At 44.8% G+C, this 21,354-nt stretch overlaps 1 protein-coding gene across 2 annotated transcripts in view; it reads right to left on the reverse strand.

Annotated features, from left to right (window-relative positions):
- Window positions 1-237: 237 nt before the first annotated feature.
- Window positions 238-21,354, reverse strand: part of CBLC (Cbl proto-oncogene C) — a 39,232-nt gene continuing 18,115 nt past the window's right edge. Inside the window, exons 2-10 of one of the 2 annotated variants that reach the window (XM_069948206.1) lie at window positions 19,965-20,111; window positions 18,919-19,075; window positions 17,827-17,948; window positions 8,610-8,747; window positions 7,215-7,302; window positions 4,839-4,970; window positions 3,668-3,751; window positions 1,053-1,094; window positions 238-880 (exon numbers count right to left, since the gene is read on the reverse strand). In XM_069948206.1, coding sequence (XP_069804307.1) covers window positions 572-880; window positions 1,053-1,094; window positions 3,668-3,751; window positions 4,839-4,970; window positions 7,215-7,302; window positions 8,610-8,747; window positions 17,827-17,948; window positions 18,919-19,075; window positions 19,965-20,111 — 1,219 coding nt within the window. In that variant the 3' untranslated portion in view covers window positions 238-571. Of the gene's footprint in view, window positions 884-1,052; window positions 1,095-3,667; window positions 3,752-4,838; window positions 4,971-7,214; window positions 7,303-8,609; window positions 8,748-17,826; window positions 17,949-18,918; window positions 19,076-19,964; window positions 20,112-21,354 lie in introns of both variants that reach the window. The other variant, XM_069948205.1, reaches the window with a different exon arrangement.

The following is a 21,354-nucleotide window of genomic DNA, read 5'->3' on the forward strand; positions in this document are numbered from 1 at the left end:
ACAATATAAAAAAAAATGGTTGCTCAATCCAATGATATCTTTTTTCTCCAAAGCTTTGAGAACAATCATCGGCCCATGGGTCCAGGAGTGGGCCATAGGTATAGTGTGGGGGCATGAACCAATACCAAAAATGGACAGTTTTCAATTTTTCCAATAGGACCCACTGATGCCCAACCATGATTCACATCTCATCCAGCCCCTTTATGTCCTCCTTGATCTTGGATTCACCCACAAGTCTGAACTGGACCCAAAGTTTTATTTTTGTCTCTTTTCACATACCATAGTTTTTTTTTTTCTTTTTTACCATAAATCACAATAAGTATTTGATGCGATCTTATGTATCTGTCCTATTTCAGAAAGGTTGAGAGATCTTCTAATGAACTTTAACACAAACTTTACAAAAACATATGATAGATATCAAGGGCGCCATCATTACGTAGGTAGAAAGGAAAAGCGTTCCTCAGAGCCCTGGTGAAGATTCTTGAATTCTTGAAATGGAAATACCACATAGGTCACCAAAAGATGGGTTGGTCCATCAATCATCCATTCTTCCCTTCCTCCCAGTCTCCTCTTATGTACGTCTAGTAATTGCTGGTCGACATGGATTTGGGCCTCTAGTGATGACATCTTCAGCCTGCAATTTTATTCTCTGAGAGGGAAAGGGGGGCCGAGAAACCCAGGAGGCTGATGATGATCTGGATGTAGATGACAAAGAATCAAGAGGGGGTGGTGCACTAGGCAAAACCCTTGCGGACGGGTAGCGAGCTGGGATGCCGGAGGCATCTAGAGGTGGTGGTGGTGGTAATGGCCGGTGTCTGATCCAGTCTACCTCCTCGCCATCATTTTCACTGAGTGCACCGCATATATTTGAGACAGCGTTCTGCTGGCACAAGATAATGCCATGGTTATAAAGACGTTCAGACGTCACGGTGGAACAGACAAACAAGGAGAGTCTTCTACGAGGTGAGACAACACGAGACAGCACTGCAGAGACGACAAGACAGACAGAGAAAGCCATACAACCGACTGGAGGCACACTGTTCATTACTCACATCATTGGCTAGATGGTCTGTAGTGGTTGACGGACTTGATGTCTACAATAGAATAAGATTTAAGGGTAAAAAATTATGGCCAAATACAAGCTCCCTTCCTTCTAGAGAAGAGCTGTTTTTCATATTTTTTTTCCCAGTGGGGCATTGCATGGCCTATAAGACTTCACACACCTTTTTCTGCTCTTAAGGGACAAGACCTGTGGAATTGAAAAATGGGAGGAAGGCAGGGATTGATGGAAAATAATAGAGTATTACTACCGTCCCTGTGCCACGTATAACCGTTCCCGGGTCCTGTTGACAGACGCGGGCCACCAGCAGCTCTTCCAGCGGCAATGTCACATACCTGGGTGATCAATTGCCCGCTTAGCAATCAGTGACTGGGGCGGGACACTGCTCTGGTCACTGACTGGCTGAGCAGGCAATCTCGCAGCCGGCCTGTGACATTGCAGCTGAAGAGCGGGTATCTGGACTCCAGTGGAGAATGACATTTGGCAACTGTCAGCATGACCCGGGAGTGGCAGAGGGAGGGGTGAGTTTACTTTGCTAATTATTTTCCTACTTCCTACCCCATTTTTCAATTTCACAGGACATCTCCTTTAGGGGAAACCTTATCCCTTTAGTCATCTAATACCAGTCAGTAAATTACTCACAGACTAGATAACCCAGTCACTAAAAGTTGTATAACATGGCCCGATTGTCCTGCAGTCGGGGCTGCATGAACATTGCTGGAGTGTTCGTTCAGCCCTTTCAACCACACATTTATTGCATAGAGAGATGTGCAGTCAAGGGATTATTTTTTTGACAATTTTAAAGTTAAGATAAGCGAATTTTTTTTTAAAATGTGAACCAAACCTTAAGGAACTGTTTTGGTTCACTACTTACCTGTCCCCACTCCCCTGGTCTCTCTGTGCCTCCAGCCTGCTCAGCCAATTACTGACTGAGACAGGACAACTCCCCGGCCAGTGATTGGCTGAGCGGGCTGTCACTATGGAGACAACAGTGACAGCCTGCTCAGCCAATCACTGGCCGGGGAGCTGTCCTGTCTCAGTCAGTAATAGGCTCGGCGGGCTGGAGGCATGGGGAAACAGAAGAGGACACTGTGGCAGCGTGGACAGGTCAGCATATTATTTTCCTTGTTTTACTTTAACTTTTTTTTTGCGGGAAGCATGCAAAAATTTGCTTACTCAATTAAGCTGACGACTGATCACTGGCTCTATCATACGGGGAGATGTCTGCCGGATTTGGCAGATAATTGCTCCCCATAATAGAACCTTCTGTCAACAGTACCATGTCAAAAGATTGGTGGCAGGAATCACCTAGAGCAGTAATATAGTTGTTAATAGCCATGAGGACCCAGTACTACATCCTATCGTCCAGTGTAATTACTTTCAATCTAATGTGATTAACTTTATTGGGGGAGGTGGGCACTGCTGGCGCTACTATGTAGAGGCAGCACCACAATGTTAATGAGAAAAATTTAGCTATTGTGATGCCATTAAAAATGCTGCTATTATTATATGGGAGTGTTTTTTGTGGTGTTTGTTTTGTGTACAGTATGGCAGCATTTTTTGCATACACTGGCAACTTTGGGTATTAGGGTGCTCTGTCTATCAAGGGTGCATATATCTACTTACTTGCATATTTGTAACAAGCTCATGTATAAACCCACATATTAATTACTTCCTTTCTAACAAAATATCAATTATAGATGAGGAGAAAATGATTGAGGGGTCCTTGTATATGATGGTTTATGCTGCATTATATTCCTATAGCATGACTTTTTGTTGTATCTCTTTGCCTTGATCTCTTTACGTTGTCTCATATACTAGACCAGTGATTTTCAACCTTTTTTGAGCCGCGGCACACTTTTTATACTTAAAAAATCCCGGGGCACATCACCAACCAAAATGGCACAAAATGACACTAAAACAGTACATATTATACATATAGTTAATAAAATAGATTCTAAATGTATTTATACTAACTCAGTGTGAAACCTGGGCCTGTTTTCTTCTCCCCCCCTGTGCTTCTCTCCACCATACTTCTCCCCCCTGCTTCTCTCCACCATACTTCTCCCCCCTGCTTCTCTCCTATGCTTCTCTCTCCTGTGCTTTTCTCCCCTGTGCTTCTCTTCACCATACTTCTCCCCCCTACTTCTCTCCTGTGCTTCTCTCCACCATACTTCTCCCCCCTACTTCTCTCCTGTGCTTCTCTCCACCATACTTCTCCCCCTGCTTCTCTCCTGTGCTTCTCTCCTGTGCTTCTCCCCACCATACTTCTCCCCCTGCTTCTCTCCTGTGCTTCTCTCCTGTGCTTCTCCCCACCATACTTCTCCCCCTGCTTCTCTCCTGTGCTTCTCTCCCCCGTGCTTCTCTCCCCTGTTTCTCCCCCATCCCCAGGTTTCTCTCCACCATTGTTTTCTCCTGTTTCACAGGGGCACCATAGTTTGGGGAACTTTACCCGCGGCACACCCGACCATGTGTCGCGGCACACTAGTGTGCCACGGCACACTGGTTGAAAATCACTGTACTAGACCACGCTGTGCATCCTCCTCTCATCTTTCACCAATACAGTATGTTTTCATGACCATTGTCAATAGTGAATGTGTTACCCACCTGCTCCGCTGGGGGTGCGGCAATGTGAACCTCCTCCCGGCCTGTTATTTTGGTGCGGCAGAATGGACATGTGTTATCGGATTTCTATAGAGAATAAAGAATCATCAGACCAGACCACACATAGACTTCATCAAGATCCATACAAAAGGCATTACTGCCTACCTGAAGCCCATCAATATATTGTATTCCACTGACCAACATATGAGTCAAATGTCAACTTCTTAATGTAAGTTTCCAGGAATTTTTTTTATAATGTTTTAATTTTTTTATTCAAAGGATAAAATTATCTTCCACTGCCAAACTATTGTGATGTAGAGTTCTACACCATTCATTCAGTATGGGAGCTGCTGGAGATAGCTCAGTGCTATTTCGGCTATCCCTAGCAGCTGCTATAGAGTATGAATGGAGCAGCTGTGTACATGAGTGCTGCTCCTTCATTCTGATTGGAGACTCAGGTCCCTGTTATCGAGATTGTGGTGGTGGGGAAGGGGTGTCCCAGAAACTGTGTACGATAGATCCTATTGGCTCGAGGATTGTGACAATTAAATGTCTATTTAGGCATACATATCCAGGAAGAATAACAGAGGAACGTCACATTGTGTCTGTGTTATATGCAATGTGTCATTTGATATTAAAGGGGTATTCCACTCAAACATAACTTTTGATATGTTGCTACCCATGTTGAAACTAACAATTCCTTCTGTACTTGTTATTATCTATTCAGCTGCTGCTTTTGCTGAAAACACAAAAATCTGTTTGTGAGCTTTTCTCTCTGTCTCCCCCTCATACCCCTCCCATCAGCTGTCTCAGAAGGGAGGGAGGAGGAGGGGGAGACAGAGAGAAAAGCTCACACACAGATTTTTGTGTCTTCAGCAGAAAGCAGAAGCTCAGAACTGAGGGAAGGACACTGAATAGACAATACCAAGTATGGAAGGAATTGTTAGTCCTACTATGGACAGCAACATATCAAAAGTTATGTTTGAGTGGAATCTAAACATAAATTATATATATATATATATATATATATATATATATATATATATATATATATAGAGAGAGAGAGAGAGAGAGAGAGAGAGAGAGAGAGAGAAAGAGAGAGAGAGAGTTATATCACAGACCATAAGAAAGCCATAGCAGCAGCAGGTGTAAAGAAGTGCACCCGATATATTACCTGCCATGCAGTTAGACACATATCGCACAATAAGTGGCCACAAGGATGTATACGGGTATTTTTCTCATTGTCCGTGCAGATTTTACACAATTCAAATGTGGAATCCATATCTGAATACAATTCCCATTGTTCCTACATGAAAAGAGAAGACAATTATATATACAAATCTGTCTAGCAGTGATAGAGATACCATGTGACTGTAGTGGGGGGTGATTGGCGTCCATAGTGTGGCAGGTGGTAATTGCCCACTGCGGTCATGTGACATGTTGCCCTTATAGATTATATAGATTTTGCATTTCTGGATTTGGGGCTGTATCTTTCACGCAATAATTCCATTTCCTTATTCCGCATATATATTTATCACTGATATCCTATTAATTATACAGGTTTTCCCCTGTTAAACAAATATGTAAGGGCTCAGCATTAGTTTCCTGTGAACGTTTTATTAAGTTATGGAAAGCCCCAAGCAATCCGCTCTCACAAGTGAGGGGTAACGCTGTGAAAGACGCAGACTAAGATAAAGTGAGATTGGTAGGATATAGAGATGAGGGAATCTCGGGTTCGGACAGCATTTCATTACTGGTGGCTGCAGAAGATGGATGCATGGAGTCCTGGAAAACATGGATCCAGCCATTGTGATTCCAGGCCGCCTTAGGGCTGCATCCATCTTCTGCAGCCGGTAATCAGATGCTGCAGGGTCGGGTTCGGATGTAGCAGGCACGTGATTCACTCATTTCTAGTAAGGAAGAAAACACACAGGTTGCATGGCAGTGTGTAACTGTATCATGTAAGTAATGGACTGCAGTATTGGAAACTGCAATGCAACCCAATCATGTGTTTTTACCCTAAGACTATGTTCACACACCTTGCAGTTTCGTTGCAGCATGTTCACTGAAATGATGCAGTACTGCAACAGCACTGCAATGTGTGAACACAGCCTAAAAGTAGTTGTACAGGTTCAATATGGCAGCAAATCTACTGGTCCTGTCCATGCACCCCAATAAGGAACCCATATCAAGGCCGATTCTGTCACGAGGAGGAATGAGTATTCTGCCTCAGGTGGCAGATTCTGCCGCTCACCTCTATCCCCCACGCCCTGACGCACACACTCACTGCCGGACTCCGTCTGTGATGTCACTCGGACTGGGAACAGACCACTATGCACTTTGGTGAGCGGGGGTTGCGCTGGGGGGGGAGGAAGGATGAGGTGTGATCAGGCGTGTGGTTAACTCGTCCCTCGATGGGGGTTGTTGAAGTGGAAAATCGGCAATGATGGGTGGCGGAGGTTTGGGGGGTTGGGAGGCCTTGATGAGATGGTGTGCATACTAGGGGGGGGACCCCTTTAAGCTTTTGTGTGATGTCACAGAAGGTGCCCTTCTGTGACATCACACTCATGTTCCTGTCAGATCACCAACTGTGACATCACAGTTATGTTAAAGTGAGGAAAACTGCTGTGACATCACACGTGGATCAAATGTGGGTTTTAAAGAGGTGTCGGGCTGTGATACCACAATTGTATTTCTGTCAGGTAGGCTTCTATGAAATAACAACTGTGTTATAACAAAAATGACTCTGACATCACAACTGTGCTAAAATGTGGGAAAAAAAACAACAGTGACATCCTCTGTGGCCTTCGAATATATGACCTAATAAAAGTCTGTATTAGTCTGGTAAGCCTCTGTCTCCATATAAAAACTGCATCTAGAATCAGTCACATATACCAAATATACCAGCACATTAGGAGGGAGCACGGTGAAGGGGGGGCAGCACTATAGAAAAAGTTTCAGAGTCCCAGAGTTCCCCTTTAAGAGCAGTGACCACAGCCACATTATTATGTCTGGTGATGGTGTATGCACAGAGCTTGTATGGTGGCCAATAGTCCTTGCAGGTCTGAATTAAAGGGGTTATCCAGTGCTACAAAAACATGGCCACTTTCTTTCAGAGAAAACACGACTCTTGTCTCCAGTTCAGGTGCAGTTTGCAACTAAGCTCCATTCATTTCAATGGAACTGAGCAGCAAACCCCCCCCCCCAAGCTGGAGACAAGAGTGGGGCTGTCTCTGGAGGAAAGTGGCCATGTTTTTGTAGCGCTGGATAACCCCTTTAAAGGAGGGTCAAGGAATACTGATGAGAAGAAATAAGTCTACCACTAGATGGGGCTCATGTCTAACACATGGTGCATTTCTCTACCTGGTGTTCAATGATGGGTTGTTTTTCATGTCCTGGTCTGATCAACTTTAAACTGAATTCCAAAGTTCTTGTTGATCAGATGTATATACAGCACAGTACTACATTTTATGTATTTTCTTTCCTTCTCCAACGTTCTGATCAGTCTAAGTTGCCGTTATTCTTCAATACCAGTGCATATATTACATACCTGTGTCACTTGAATCACTGCGTTTGGCGTTGGGTCGGTGAGGGCTGATAAATCCGGGTTCATGCTCAAACCATTCGGATAGAGATACCTGTAGTCACAGCACAAATATATTAAAGGGGCACTCCAGTGAAAATCTTTTTCTTTTAAATCAACTGGTTTCAGAAAGTTAAATAGCTTTGTAATTTGCTTTTATATAAAATTCTCAAGTCTTCAAGTACTTATCAGCTGCCATATGTCCTGCAAAAAGTTGTGTATTCTTTTCAGTCTGACACAGTGCTCTCTGCTGCCACCTCTGTCCGAGACAGGAACTGTCCAGAGCAGTAGCAAATCCCCATAGAAAACCTCTCCTGCTTTGGACAGTTCCTGACATGGACAGAGGTGGCAGCAGAGAGCACTGTGTCAAACTGGAAAGAATACATCACTTCATGCAGGACATACAGCAGCTGATAAGTACTGGACAACTTGAGTTTTTAAAACAGAAGCAAATTACAATTCTATATAACTTTCTGACACCTGTTGATTTGAAAGAAAAAGATTTTCGCCGGAGTACCCCTTTAAGCATTTACATACAAGCATTAGGGTCTATCTATAGGGACGCAGAGGTAGTAGATGCACCTGGGCCTTTGGTGCTTTAAGGGGGACTAAAAGCTTATCTGCCACCTATAAAAAATACCTATTAATCTTACAGTATACAAGTTTACCTAAAGGTGTACTCTCATCTAAGCTAATATAGTTATACTTGTAGGACTCATCAATTTGAATACTTTGGCATATACATTCATTTAACAAACTTGTCTCCTTCTCCTGATATTCCACCTCTTTCCCTTCCATCGTTGCTCATTGTCTATGTTATGGACCACCGCCCTGCTCTAAAAGCAGAAGTCTGGTCATGTGGCCCTACTCAAATTTTTAAATTTTTTTGCTCAATGACATATAGATGCATATATGTGTCTGCATTACGACCAGTCTGACTGTGGGTCTGATAACCAGGACTGTTAGTATTCAGTTCAGGATACCAGACCCCTGGTGAGTCAGGGACTTGTTGCCATAATGTGAACAAAATGTACCCATATTATGTTAGTGTAAAACCCATGTTAATCAGATTGCTCACATTGTAAAAATAGCACCACACCTGTCTACCAGTAGTATTACAGCACAGTGCTATATTCTGAACTCCCACATACAATAAATGGAAAGATAGTCAAGACTGCATACTGCCGCTCTACTCAGGATCCTGTGGATTGGGGCAAAACCCTTCTAAATAGAGCTAAGCTGCAATACCAGACACAACCTGTGGACAGACGGGGTGCTATTTCTCGGTTCAGGCCCTGCTTTTCTAATTTTATATAACGTCTTTAACCATGGCTTTTTATTCAGCGCCTTTGCCCTACTTACAGGCCTTCTCTCTCTCCTTCCTTCAGAGCTTCATATAGAGACTTGTTATGTGGGATAGTCTGTAGGATGCTGCCTCCAGATGTCACATAGCCGATTGCCCACTGTCCGAGATGTGTGCAGCTCAACCGAAAGATATAGCTGTGGAGAGAGAAGAGAGAGGACTTAGTAAGATAGCTATAGTCACGGAGCATTGCATTCGACTGACAAGCCGGCTATCATTCTAATAATAGTCACAATTTTGGCTGATACTCCTATAAGGATACTCTGTCTGGCATGGTGGCAGGAACTGCTATAGGAGCACTGTGGCTGATGCTTATAGTGGCACTGTTATAGGAGCACTGTGGCTGATGCTTATAGTGGCACTGTTATAGGAGCACTGTGGCTGATACTTATAGTGGCACTGCTATAGGAGCACTTTGGCTGATACTTATAGTGGCACTGTTATAGGAGCACTGTGGCTGATACTTATAGTGGCACTGTTATAGGAGCACTGTGGCTGATACTTATAGTGGCACCGTTATAGGAGCACTGTGGCTGATACTTATAGTGGCACTGTTATAGGAGCACTGTGGCTGATACTTATAGTGACACTGCTATAGGAGCACTTTGGCTGATACTTATAGTGGCACTGTTATAGGTGCACTGTGGCTGATAATTATAGTGGCACTGTTATAGGAGCACTGTGGCTGATACTTATAGTGGCACTGTTATAGGAGCACTGTGGCTGATACTTATAGTGGCACTGTTATAGGAGCACTTTGGCTGATACTTATAGTGGCACTGTTATAGGAGCACTGTGGCTGATACTTATAGTGGCACTGTTATAGGAGCACTGTGGCTGATACTTATACTGGCACTGTTATAGGAGCACTGTGGCTGATACTTATAGTGGCACTGTTATAGGAGCACTGTGGCTGATACTTATAGTGGCACTGTTATAGGAGCACTTTGGCTGATACTTATAGTGGCACTGTTATAGGAGCACTGTGGCTGATACTTATAGTGGCACTGTTATAGGAGCACTGTGGCTGATACTTATAGTGGCACTGTTATAGGAGCACTGTGGCTGATACTTATACTGGCACTGTTATAGGAGCACTGTGGCTGATACTTATAGTGGCACTGTTATAGGAGCACTGTGGCTGATACTTATAGTGGCACTGTTATAGGAGCACTGTGGCTGATACTTATAGTGGCACTGTTATAGGAGCAGGGCCGGGACAAAGAGTAGGCAAGGGTAGGCGATGGCCTAGGGCGCCAAACAGCAGGGGGCGCCACCAGGCCGAACCCGGAAGCAGCACACAGGAGGTGATTACATCAGCCCCCTGCCGGGAGATACACAGGTCTGTGAGTCTTCTGCTGCTGCTCCACAGGGCGGGGGGAGGGGCGGCCTCCTGCTGAAGACACTGCTGGGGCTGAGCTCCCTTTGCCAGGAGGCGTCTGACCTGGTGCAGGAGGCCAGTATGGGGGAATGTGCAGCATTACACATCCCCTAGGCTCTGGGAGCTGCTCAGCTGTCGGGCCAGAGAGGAGGAGGTGAAGAACGGCAGCCTGCAGACACAGCACATGGGGACCAGGAAGTGTCTGCCTGTGTTTTGTGTCCTGGGCCTCTCCTGTCAGCTGCTCATGGCTGCATCATTATCATCATCATCATCGTCAGCAGCAGCAGCAGACTCCTCCATGACAGTCCCAGGACGGTGAGGAGAGAAAGTGCAAGCAACCTAGCTGAGAGGTAGCTGTTTTGTGCCTGTGTATGTGTACAGCAACAACAAGAGTGTGTGTGTGTGTGTGTGTGTGTGTGTATATAAGTGTGTGTTGTGTATACATGAGTGTGTGTGTGTGTATATATAAGTGTGTGTGTGTGTATACATGAGTGTGTGTGTGTATATATAAGTGTGTGTGTGTATACATGAGTGTGTGTGTGTGTGTGTATACATAAGTGTGTGTGTATATACATAAGAGTGCGTGTGTGTGTGTCACTCTGAGTGGTAGCTGTTTTGTGTCTGTGTACATAAGAGTGAGTGTGTGTGTGTATACATAAGAGTGTGCGTGTATTCATAAGAGTGTGTGTGTCACACTGAGGTGTAGCTGTTTTGTGTGTGTGTGTGTGTGTGTGTGTGTCACTCAGGTAGCTGTTTTGTGTCTGTGTCTGTGTGTGTGTGTGTGTTTACATGTGTGAGAGTGTGACTGTGTGTGTGTATACATAAGAGTGTGTGTGTGTGTGTGTATACATAAGAGTGTGTGTGTGTGTGTGTATACATAAGTGTATATACTGTACATAAATGTGTGTGTGTATATGCATAAATATGTGTCTGTGTGTAAATGCATAAATATATATACATAAAAATATATGCAACTGGGGGCAGCACACAGGAGATATATATACAACTGGGGGCAGCACACAGGGGATATATATACAACTGGGGGCAGCACACAGGGGATATATATACAACTGGGGGCAGCACACAGGGGATATATATACAACTGGGGGCAGCACACAGGGGATATATATACAACTGGGGGCAGCACACAGGGGATATATATACAACTGGGGGCAGCACACAGGGGATATATATACAACTGGGGGCAGCACACAGGGGATATATATACAACTGGGGGCAGCACACAGGGGATATATATACAACTGGGGGCAGCACACAGGGGATATATATACAACTGGGGGCAGCACACAGGGGATATATATACAACTGGGGGCAGCACACAGGGGATATATATACAACTGGGGGCAGCACACAGGGGATATATATACAACTGGGGGCAGCACACAGGGGATATATATACAACTGGGGGCAGCACACAGGGGATATATATACAACTGGGGGCAGCACACAGGGGATATATATACAACTGGGGGCAGCACACAGGGGATATATATACAACTGGGGGCAGCACACAGGGGATATATATACAACTGGGGGCAGCACACAGGGGATATATATACAACTGGGGGCAGCACACAGGGGATATATATACAACTGGGGGCAGCACACAGGGGATATATATACAACTGGGGGCAGCACACAGGGGATATATATACAACTGGGGGCAGCACACAGGGGATATATATACAACTGGGGGCAGCACACAGGGGATATATATACAACTGGGGGCAGCACACAGGGGATATATATACAACTGGGGGCAGCACACAGGGGATATATATACAACTGGGGGCAGCACACAGGGGATATATATACAACTGGGGGCAGCACACAGGGGATATATATACAACTGGGGGCAGCACACAGGGGATATATATACAACTGGGGGCAGCACACAGGGGATATATATACAACTGGGGGCAGCACACAGGGGATATATATACAACTGGGGGCAGCACACAGGGGATATATATACAACTGGGGGCAGCACACAGGGGATATATATACAACTGGGGGCAGCACACAGGGGATATATATACAACTGGGGGCAGCACACAGGGGATATATATACAACTGGGGGCAGCACACAGGGGATATATATACAACTGGGGGCAGCACACAGGGGATATATATACAACTGGGGGCAGCACACAGGGGATATATATACAACTGGGGGCAGCACACAGGGGATATATATATACAACTGGGGGCAGCACACAGGGGATATATATATACAACTGGGGGCAGCACACAGGGGATATATATATACAACTGGGGGCAGCACACAGGGGATATATATATACAACTGGGGGCAGCACACAGGGGATATATATATACAACTGGGGGCAGCACACAGGGGATATATATATACAACTGGGGGCAGCACACAGGGGATATATATATACAACTGGGGGCAGCACACAGGGGATATATATATACAACTGGGGGCAGCACACAGGGGATATATATATACAACTGGGGGCAGCACACAGGGGATATATATATACAACTGGGGGCAGCACACAGGGGATATATATATACAACTGGGGGCAGCACACAGGGGATATATATACAACTGGGGGCAGCACACAGGGGATATATATACAACTGGGGGCAGCACACAGGGGATATATATACAACTGGGGGCAGCACACAGGGGATATATATACAACTGGGGGCAGCACACAGGGGATATATATACAACTGGGGGCAGCACACAGGGGATATATATACTACTGGGGGAGGCAAACGGGATATATATACATATGGGGGGGGGGGGCGCCATTTGCCTTCTCTGCCTAGGGCACCAAAATTCCTTGTCCCGGCCCTGCATAGGAGCACTGTGGCTGATACTTATAGTGGCACTGTTATAGGAGCACTGTGGCTGATACTTATAGTGGCACTGTTATAGGAGCACTTTGGCTGATACTTATAGTGGCACTGTTATAGGAGCACTTTGGCTGATACTTATAGAGGCACTGTTATAGGAGCACTGTGGCTAACACGTATAGTGGGGCACTGTGCCAGATACTCTTATAGGGGCATAATGGCCTGCACTATTTTAGGATACTATGGGAGCCACTGTTACCGTGGCATTGTGGGCAGCACTATTATAGAACCATGATGGTTGGCACTTTTATAAAGGCACTGTGGCTAAAACTGTTATTGGGGTTCTGAAGCTTGCTATTGGTGGTGATGTCATCAAGGGATCACATGGTTTTGTCTGGCCTATCCAGCGTTGGGGGAAAGATGATATAAGGGCCGCCCTTCCTGCCTTTGTCCTCTTCTCTAAGGTACCTTGGTGGAAGCAGCCCACCCGCCACCCGTGTTTTTTGAGTGCATGTGTCTTACACTTGCTTTTGTTATAGATAATATAAGTCACAGCTGGCGGTTGGCAAAAGGATCTGTGTATGGAAGTTGGATGTGCCTGCCGGGGGAGGTGGCTGGCATTCCCCTCTTTGTTTGGGGTTGTTACAGTTTTGAATGTTCATCTTTATGCAAATGTATACAAAAAACAAGCTATGGCCGACTTCCGCCCAACAAACATAGCTCTGTTTTACGCCTCTTTTTTGGTGTATCATATGAGGGGCCAAGGTTGGTGGAAGGAGGTGCGTTACCTGCCGTCTTATAGCGCCATCACTAGGGACAGGGCCGGTGTCAGCACAGGGCTTACCTGGGCAAGTGCCGGGGCCGCCAGTGCCTCTAGGGGCCCGGAGAGGGAGAGGTGCCCGGTGTTCTTATGTTCAGCCCCCTCACTGTAGTGCAGGGTGAGCAGGCTGAACATCAGAAGACACAGGAGATGGAGCAGGACCTGCACAGAGGGAGAAAAGGGTGAAGGATCTGATCACATGACCTGAAGGTCCTCAGCCTTACAGTGTGGGGAGCACCCAACAGAGAGGAAGAGGGAGAAGACTGAGCTTTTAGTGCTGTGTGTCAGTGTCTATGTCTGTGAGTGTGTCAGTCAGTGTCTGTGTCAGTAATGTGTGTTTGTGTATGTCAGTGGTGTCTCAAGTGATAATGATGGTGCATAGTGTGTGGATGATGAGTGCATAGTGGATAGGTGAGGGGCCCGCTGAGGCTCTGTTGCCCGAGGGCCCACAAAAACCTGGAGCCGGCCATGACTGGGGAGCTGAGGCTGAAAGTGTTATGTGTTCTGTCTATGTGCAGACTGTATGCAGTGCCGCACTCCCACCTGTAATAGTCAAATAATTGTTCTCAGGGTGATTGATTAAGCAGGAAGTAAAACATACAGTAGTATAAAGTCCACCCGTCTGGGAATTACACCCTGAGCGTATTAACTTGGCAACTGATTTATGGCCCAGAGATCCCATGGGGACAGGCAGCGATAATAGGTTTATAACAGGTCAGCACAAGGCAGCAGCTGCTTCATCATCTATGTACAGTATGGCTGCCATCTGCTTTCTCCGAACTTCCTGAATGTAACAGATTAGGAAAACATGGCTTACAGGAACGTCCCCACACCGATAGCCGCCCAGATCACAGATGTGCCGCTGTTTCTGCAGCCATGTTTTCCTGCTCCTTTATAACGCCTTTACCCAAGTTTCGGTATTACATCACAGCTGGTCCAGTCGTAGCCACAGAAGCCTCACCCAGGGCGGCACATGTCATGCGGTGGATGGCTTCCCCTTATGTCCTCATATTACCACAATCATTTATTTCCCATGACTTTATTACTATTATAATATTAGTAAGATACAATGATTCCTTTATACTCCTGAAACGTGACGGTGAATGCGGTCACTGAGGATATACGGGGAGGCTGAGGAAGACAAGGGACTAAATCTGTGGCCTCAGAAGCAGCTTACCTGAGCAGATACCCCCCCTACCTAACTATGACTGCCCCTTATAGTTAGGGCTTCCGGGAAATTACTATAGTAGTTTTGCAGTAACACAAATAAGGCTGAGCTGCAATACCAAACACTGCCTGTGGACAAAGGGGGGCGCTGTTTCTAGAAGGAAAAAAAAAAGCAAAACTTGTAGGAGAGTCTGGTGAACTGGAGAAAACAATGGAGTCAGACTAGGCAGAACCAATTTGTAAGGTATGTATAATAGAATGAGATCCAGAGATCTTGAATCCCCGTAGTCAAAAAGGTTTTATGGAAGTACGATCTTTAGGATAAAGGCCCTATTTATCCATTCACATCACAGATAATTCTGCAAACCCAACAGTTTATTTAGAAAGGGCTTATCATCTAATTTGTATGGCGGCCCTTCAACTCAGATGTTGGGGGTGAGAGATTGGACATGCTGGGTTCCAATGTCTGATCCTTATGGTCTCCATGGAGATAAGCCTCCATTAAAAGTATTTAGCAGTAGCGTACTCTGCTCTACCCAGTGAAAACACATGCGCACTCTGCCAGGCTGAGTATGCATGTATATTGGGAATTAAGAAGAATAGCTGTCAGCTGACGAAGCATTTGGCTCACAGCTATTAAAAGTGAATAAGTATCTTACCAGGGCCGGACTGGCCATCTGGCACTATGGCAAATGCCAGATGGGCTTGTCCCCTCTGTGGGCTGGTGTTGCCTATCTCCTAGCGATGTGCCTCATATAGTCCCAGCATCTTACGCATTCATTGTATGATCAATGGCAGTGGGATCCCGGCCAAGGAACAAAATGTCTATTGTTTAAAGACACAGTGCCCTTCCAGTACAGGCGGTTGTGCTTGGTATAGAAGCTTTGTGCCAGTCACTTGAATCAGACTGAGCTGCAGTGCCAGGTACAGCCACCATGATGACTGAGATGATGTCTCTGTGTGAACAGAAGGATGAGGCCTCTTCATTCTATTGACAGGTGGGGTCGGACCCTCACTGTTCCTACATTGAAGGCCATTCCCAAGGTTAGTCATCATCTCAACATAAGGAAAGAAACCCAGTTACCAGGACTGCAAGGTTGAGTGCCAGGCAATAAAGGACTGAAGTTCCATGGGCCCACCAAAAGGAAGTGACTTTGAGAGCCCCCCAACATCTATACAGAGTAGGTGCACCCAGCCCACTATTACTGGCATCATAAGGACCCATCAGTCTGTGCCCTGGGGCCCTCTCTACCTCACTGTTCATCACTGGAGAATTGCACAATAGCTATGATAGAAACAAGGAAGTAGATCAGGTGATCTTCCGTGAAACACATTACTTTCTATGGAAAACAATACCTGAGGTGAACACGCTTCATGGCTTGGAAGATATGCAAAGCTCGGAATCTTACCGGAGACTTGTGCAACTCTAATATAACTAGTTGTGCAATGATCCCGTAAGCAAATCGATATGCCGCTCACGTGTTTTACATTTCTCGGTTACCTGTTCTTGATCTCCTACTTTATTAAAACGGCCCTTTCCTCTCCAGTTCACTCACTTCTCCTGCCAATATTGTGATTGTTGCCAATAGACCATTCCTTAGAAACATAAAAACATAGAAGACTGTCGGCAGAAAAAGTCCACCTGGTCCATCTAGTCCGCCCTTTTAGTATTTCCATTCTTATTATCTTAGGATAGATATATGTTTATCCCAGTCATGTTATTGTAGATTTACCTACCACATCTGCTGGAAGTTTGTTCCAAGCATCTACTACTCTTTTAGTAAAGTGTGTTGCTTCTGATCTTTTCCCCAACTAACCTCTCACTGTGTCCTTTTGTTCTTGAGTTGAATTTTTTTTTAACTAAAAACTCTTCCCTCCTGAACCTTATTTAGTCCTGTAACATATTTAAAGGTTTCAATCATGTCCCTCCTTTCCCTTCTTCCCTCCATACTACACAAACATAAGTCTTTCCTGATATGGTTTATACCCTCCACCAGTTTTGTGGCTCAGCTTTGGACCCGTTCTATTTTATCAATATCTTTTTGAAGGTGAGGTCTCCAGAACTGGGCCCAGTATTCCAGATGTGGTCTCACCAGAGCTTTATATAGCGGGATCACAATCTCCCTCTTACTACTGGTTATACCTCTAGCTATACCAATATAAACATACACCCCAGCATACAATTATATATGTACACAGCCCAGCATACCATTAGCTTTCCCCACCACCTAGTTGCACTAGTGACTCATTTTAAGGTTGTCAGAAATCACTACCCCTAAATCCTTCTCTTCTGAAGTCTTTGCCAACATAGAACTGCCAATATGATACTCAGATAGAGGATTCCTCCTCCCAAAGTGCATTATTTTACATTTGGAAACATTGAAACATTTCTTCATTAGGGACGATTATCATTTAGGTGGAGCAGAGAATAACAACAAAGAGCTTCCCTCCCTCTGTAGGACCCAACATGTCCATGGTCAGCCCATTGACCCTGGGGTCAATTTATTTAAGGTAGGGGGTCATTTTTAACTAAAATTATTTGCTTCTAAGCAGTAGGAGGCTACTGTAAAATGATCTGTTTATCATCACAGTAAAAGGTGATAGCAGTAGATAGAGATTTCAATAGACGAAGCTCACAGTTCAGCCTCCCCCTCCCTGTCTATGTAGATGAAGTGCTTCAGCCTTTCAAGAGATTTTCTGGGCGAAGTAAGTCATCAGTCACTGATCAGCTGTTCGGTGCCTGCACTACACTGTGAACATGACTGGACACAGCTGTCTTCGTTCACTGTGTAGTGGTCAGTGAGTGAACGGAGACAACTGCTCCGCCCGTATTTACTGTGTAAGGTGGGTAATAACAGTTGATCGGCGGGGTGCGGGGGTGTTGCATCCTGTCAATCAGTGACTGATAACCTTTCTTGTGGATAGCTCACTGAAATGTTTTAGCCATTATACCTCTTTAATGTTCCATTAGTCAACATCACAAATTCTCGTGCCTCACCTGCCAGGTTTGTGAATGTGACCCTGAAGAAGGTCTTTGACTTCATCATAAGTTAGGAAAGCCATGTACCCAGGATGAGTGACTGCCAGCAGCATCCAGTTCTGGAGTAAGGTTTCCCACGGCTAGGGGACAATAAAAAAGAAATAAAAGACAGTTTAGAGGAATTGTTGGGGTCAAGAAAACCACAAAGCGGCAAAGCAGACCAAAGGCAAAAAAACGAAACATAGGTAAAACAATGAATATTACGTAACTGCAATACATTGCACATCAAAATGGTTTGCCTAAATATACATTGGCACAGGTCCCATTGACTTTAAAGGGGCACTCCGGCATTAAAAAAAAATCTTTCAAATCAGCTGGTGTCAGAAAGTTATATAGATTTCTAATTTACTTCTATTTATAAAAATCTTAAGTCTTCCAGTACTTATCAGCTACTATATGTCCTACAGGAAGTGGGGTATTTTTTTCCAGTCTGACACAGTGGTCTCTGCTGCCACCTCTGTCCATGTCAGGAACTGTCCAGAGAAGGAGAGGTTTTCTATGGGGATTTGCTACTGCTCTGGACAGTTCCTGACATGGACAGTGGGCACTGTGTCAGACTGGAAAGAATACACCACTTCCTGCAGGACATACAGCAGCTGATAAGTACTGGAAGGCTTGAGATTTTTTAATAAAAGTAAATTACAAATCTCCAGTTGATTTGAAAGAACTGGGCTTGGTGAAAAACCCCTTTAATAAAATTGCCCATGGCTATATGGAAGTTTATCTTTCTTGAAAGCAAGACTACCCTTGGTCCATGGGCTATGGCTTATATTGCAGCACAGCGTTATCCCATACAGAATTAGAACTTTCATGGTGTGTTCACACCTACAGGATCTGCAGCTGATTTTCTGCAGCAGATTTCAGTTAAATAACTGAACACAGCATCAGATTTGATGCTGTGTTCAGTTATTTAACTGAAATCTGCTGCAGAAAATCAGCTGCAGATCCTGTAGGTGTGAACGCACCCTTACTAAACAAAATGCTGAGCTACTGTACACCCGCTATAAAAAAAAAAGATCAGGAATGAGTAGGGTGTTCATTGTAGTTTACCTGAAATAGACGCGAGAAGATGTCAAACTCAAACACTGAAATGTAATCGCTACAAGTGAGGTCCATCGTACTGCGGAGAGCGGACTCCAGTGGCCCATCCCCTATGGGATGCACAGAGCTAAGCCCCGCCCTAAACTCCTCCCATCTCACAAGACACCTGTAAAACAAATACATTGTATGTGCAAGAAAGTCAATTATTTTTCAGTTTATAGTTTTGTGTAAGTATTCATATGCTTTATATTGTATTTATCAGTGCTTTTTCCAGTTGACCTCCTAGAGTTAAAGTGACTGTACCACCAGGCCCAGGCTGAAGCACTGGAGGCGGGCCGACCTACTCTTAGTGGGAAGAAACTCCAGCCCCTCCATGATGTGACTCCATTAGAATCCTATCATAGAGGGGCTAGGGTTTCCTTCCACTAAGGGTGGGTCGGCCGCCTCCAGTGCTTCAGCCTGGGCCTGGTGGTACAGTCACTTTAAGGCCTCATTCACACGTTAGTATTTTTCATCATTATTTGTTGATCAGCAAATACTGAATCTTTTGCAACCCAATAATTTCTATAGTGTTATTCATACATCCTGCAAATTGCAGATCCGCAACCAGCGACGTCCCCCCAAAAAAATTGAACTGGTTTTAATGTGGTCTGCAATTGTGGTAGGACACTCCAATAGGAAGTCTATGGAGGCCTCTGAATACTGCGGAGAACACCTAAGCACTCTTAAAAACCATATGCAATTGTGACAGAGTCTCTTTGAAGAAGCCTCCCAGCAGGATGTATCCTGTCTCTATGACAGCTTCACTAGTTTAGACAATTAGGGAGATTTATCAAACATGGTGTAAAGTGAAACAGGCTCAGTTGCCCCTAGCAACCAATCAGATTCCACCTTTCATTTTCCAAACAGTCTGTGAGGAATGAATAGTGGAATCTGATTGGTTGCTAGGGGCGACTGAGCCAGTTTCACTTTACACCATGTTTGATCAATCTCCCCCATTATACTCATGGCTGGAATGACTTTTTAAGGTAAAATGTTTCCCATAACTTGGTTACCTTGTTCCAAATGCTTGTCCCCAGAATTTCGATGCCTCCAGTTTTGTAATCCGATATGAATTTCCTTGAAATCGTCCTCCAGGGAACAAGGCTCGGAGCTCACACAGAATGTGGCTGAAGATTAGCGACAACTTAGTGAGGTTCCTCCTGAGGGGAAAAAAAAGATTTGCTCTATGAAGTAACTTGCTCCCATCCATATAGCCTCATGACTTGAAACTATGGATGTTTTACTCTAAGGCTGGGTTCACACTACATTTTTGCAATCTGTTTTTTCATGCATTTGTGTGCATCTGTTTTTCCATTATAGAAAAAAAAACGGCTCAATACAAATCTGTTTTTTTAACAGACACAAAAATGAAGTCAACTGTTTTTGTTTACCCGTTAAAAAAAGGATCTGTTTTGATCCGTTTTTTTTTTTTTTTTTGGAAGTCGGATCAGTGGAAAAACGGATCAAAACTGATGCACACAAATGCATCAGTTTTTGTCGGTTGTCACCCTGCTTCAGAAGTTCCCAATGGACATAATAAGTCCCTATAATAACACGTGGCTGCAGTATTAGGCTATGTTCACACTGCGTATATGTCCGGCCGCATATTTTCGCGGCCGGACATATACGCGGTAAACTCCGGCCGGAGATTTACGCTACTTGCGGCCGGCTACGTACGGACCGCGAACTTACGCCCGAAGTCTACTTACTCTTCCCGAGCGCCCTACGTAGCGATCTGACAGCGGTCTTTTACTTGAAAATCTTCGCCTAGCCCCGGACACCCCACAGAACCTTTTGGATCGGCACAAAAAGCTGCAAAAATGAAGAAATCACCACTACGTACGGGACCGCATGTAACGCTACGGGCGTAAGTTACGGCATTTTCATCCGCAAACAATGGTCTGGTTAATTTTTTACGCCGCCGCGTACGATCCGGGCGTAAGTTCGTATGTAGTGTGAACTGTGCAGCCGTACTTCGTATACTTTCCATTATACGCAAACTACGTAAATCTCCGTCCGCTTATTCACAGAACGCGCTACGGCCGGAAACTTACGTGGTGTGAACATAGCCTTAGATCGCCCATCATTCACAGAAGGTAAGAAACCAGGAAGCAATCCCGAGATCATGTTTCTCCCTGTTATAAGACGTCTCTTGTACGAAACATTCTTTGAATATTTATCCATTCTTTCTTTCCCTAACCTATCCGGATCTATATGCAGAAACAGTATACAAACTCCCTGACCTCAAGTGTACATTCTACTGCTATTAGGGCATGCTGGGAGTTGTAGTATGTAACAGCTGAAGAGCTAATGTAGCCTATCAGCCAAAGTCAGGTGTGGATTATATTGAAGCCTAATGCTACGTTTACACGGAACGATGTCGAAGTATCATTTTTTTTTCCA

This window comes from Dendropsophus ebraccatus, chromosome 12, assembly GCF_027789765.1.
Source record: "Dendropsophus ebraccatus isolate aDenEbr1 chromosome 12, aDenEbr1.pat, whole genome shotgun sequence".
Taxonomy (NCBI): Eukaryota; Metazoa; Chordata; class Amphibia; order Anura; family Hylidae; genus Dendropsophus; species Dendropsophus ebraccatus.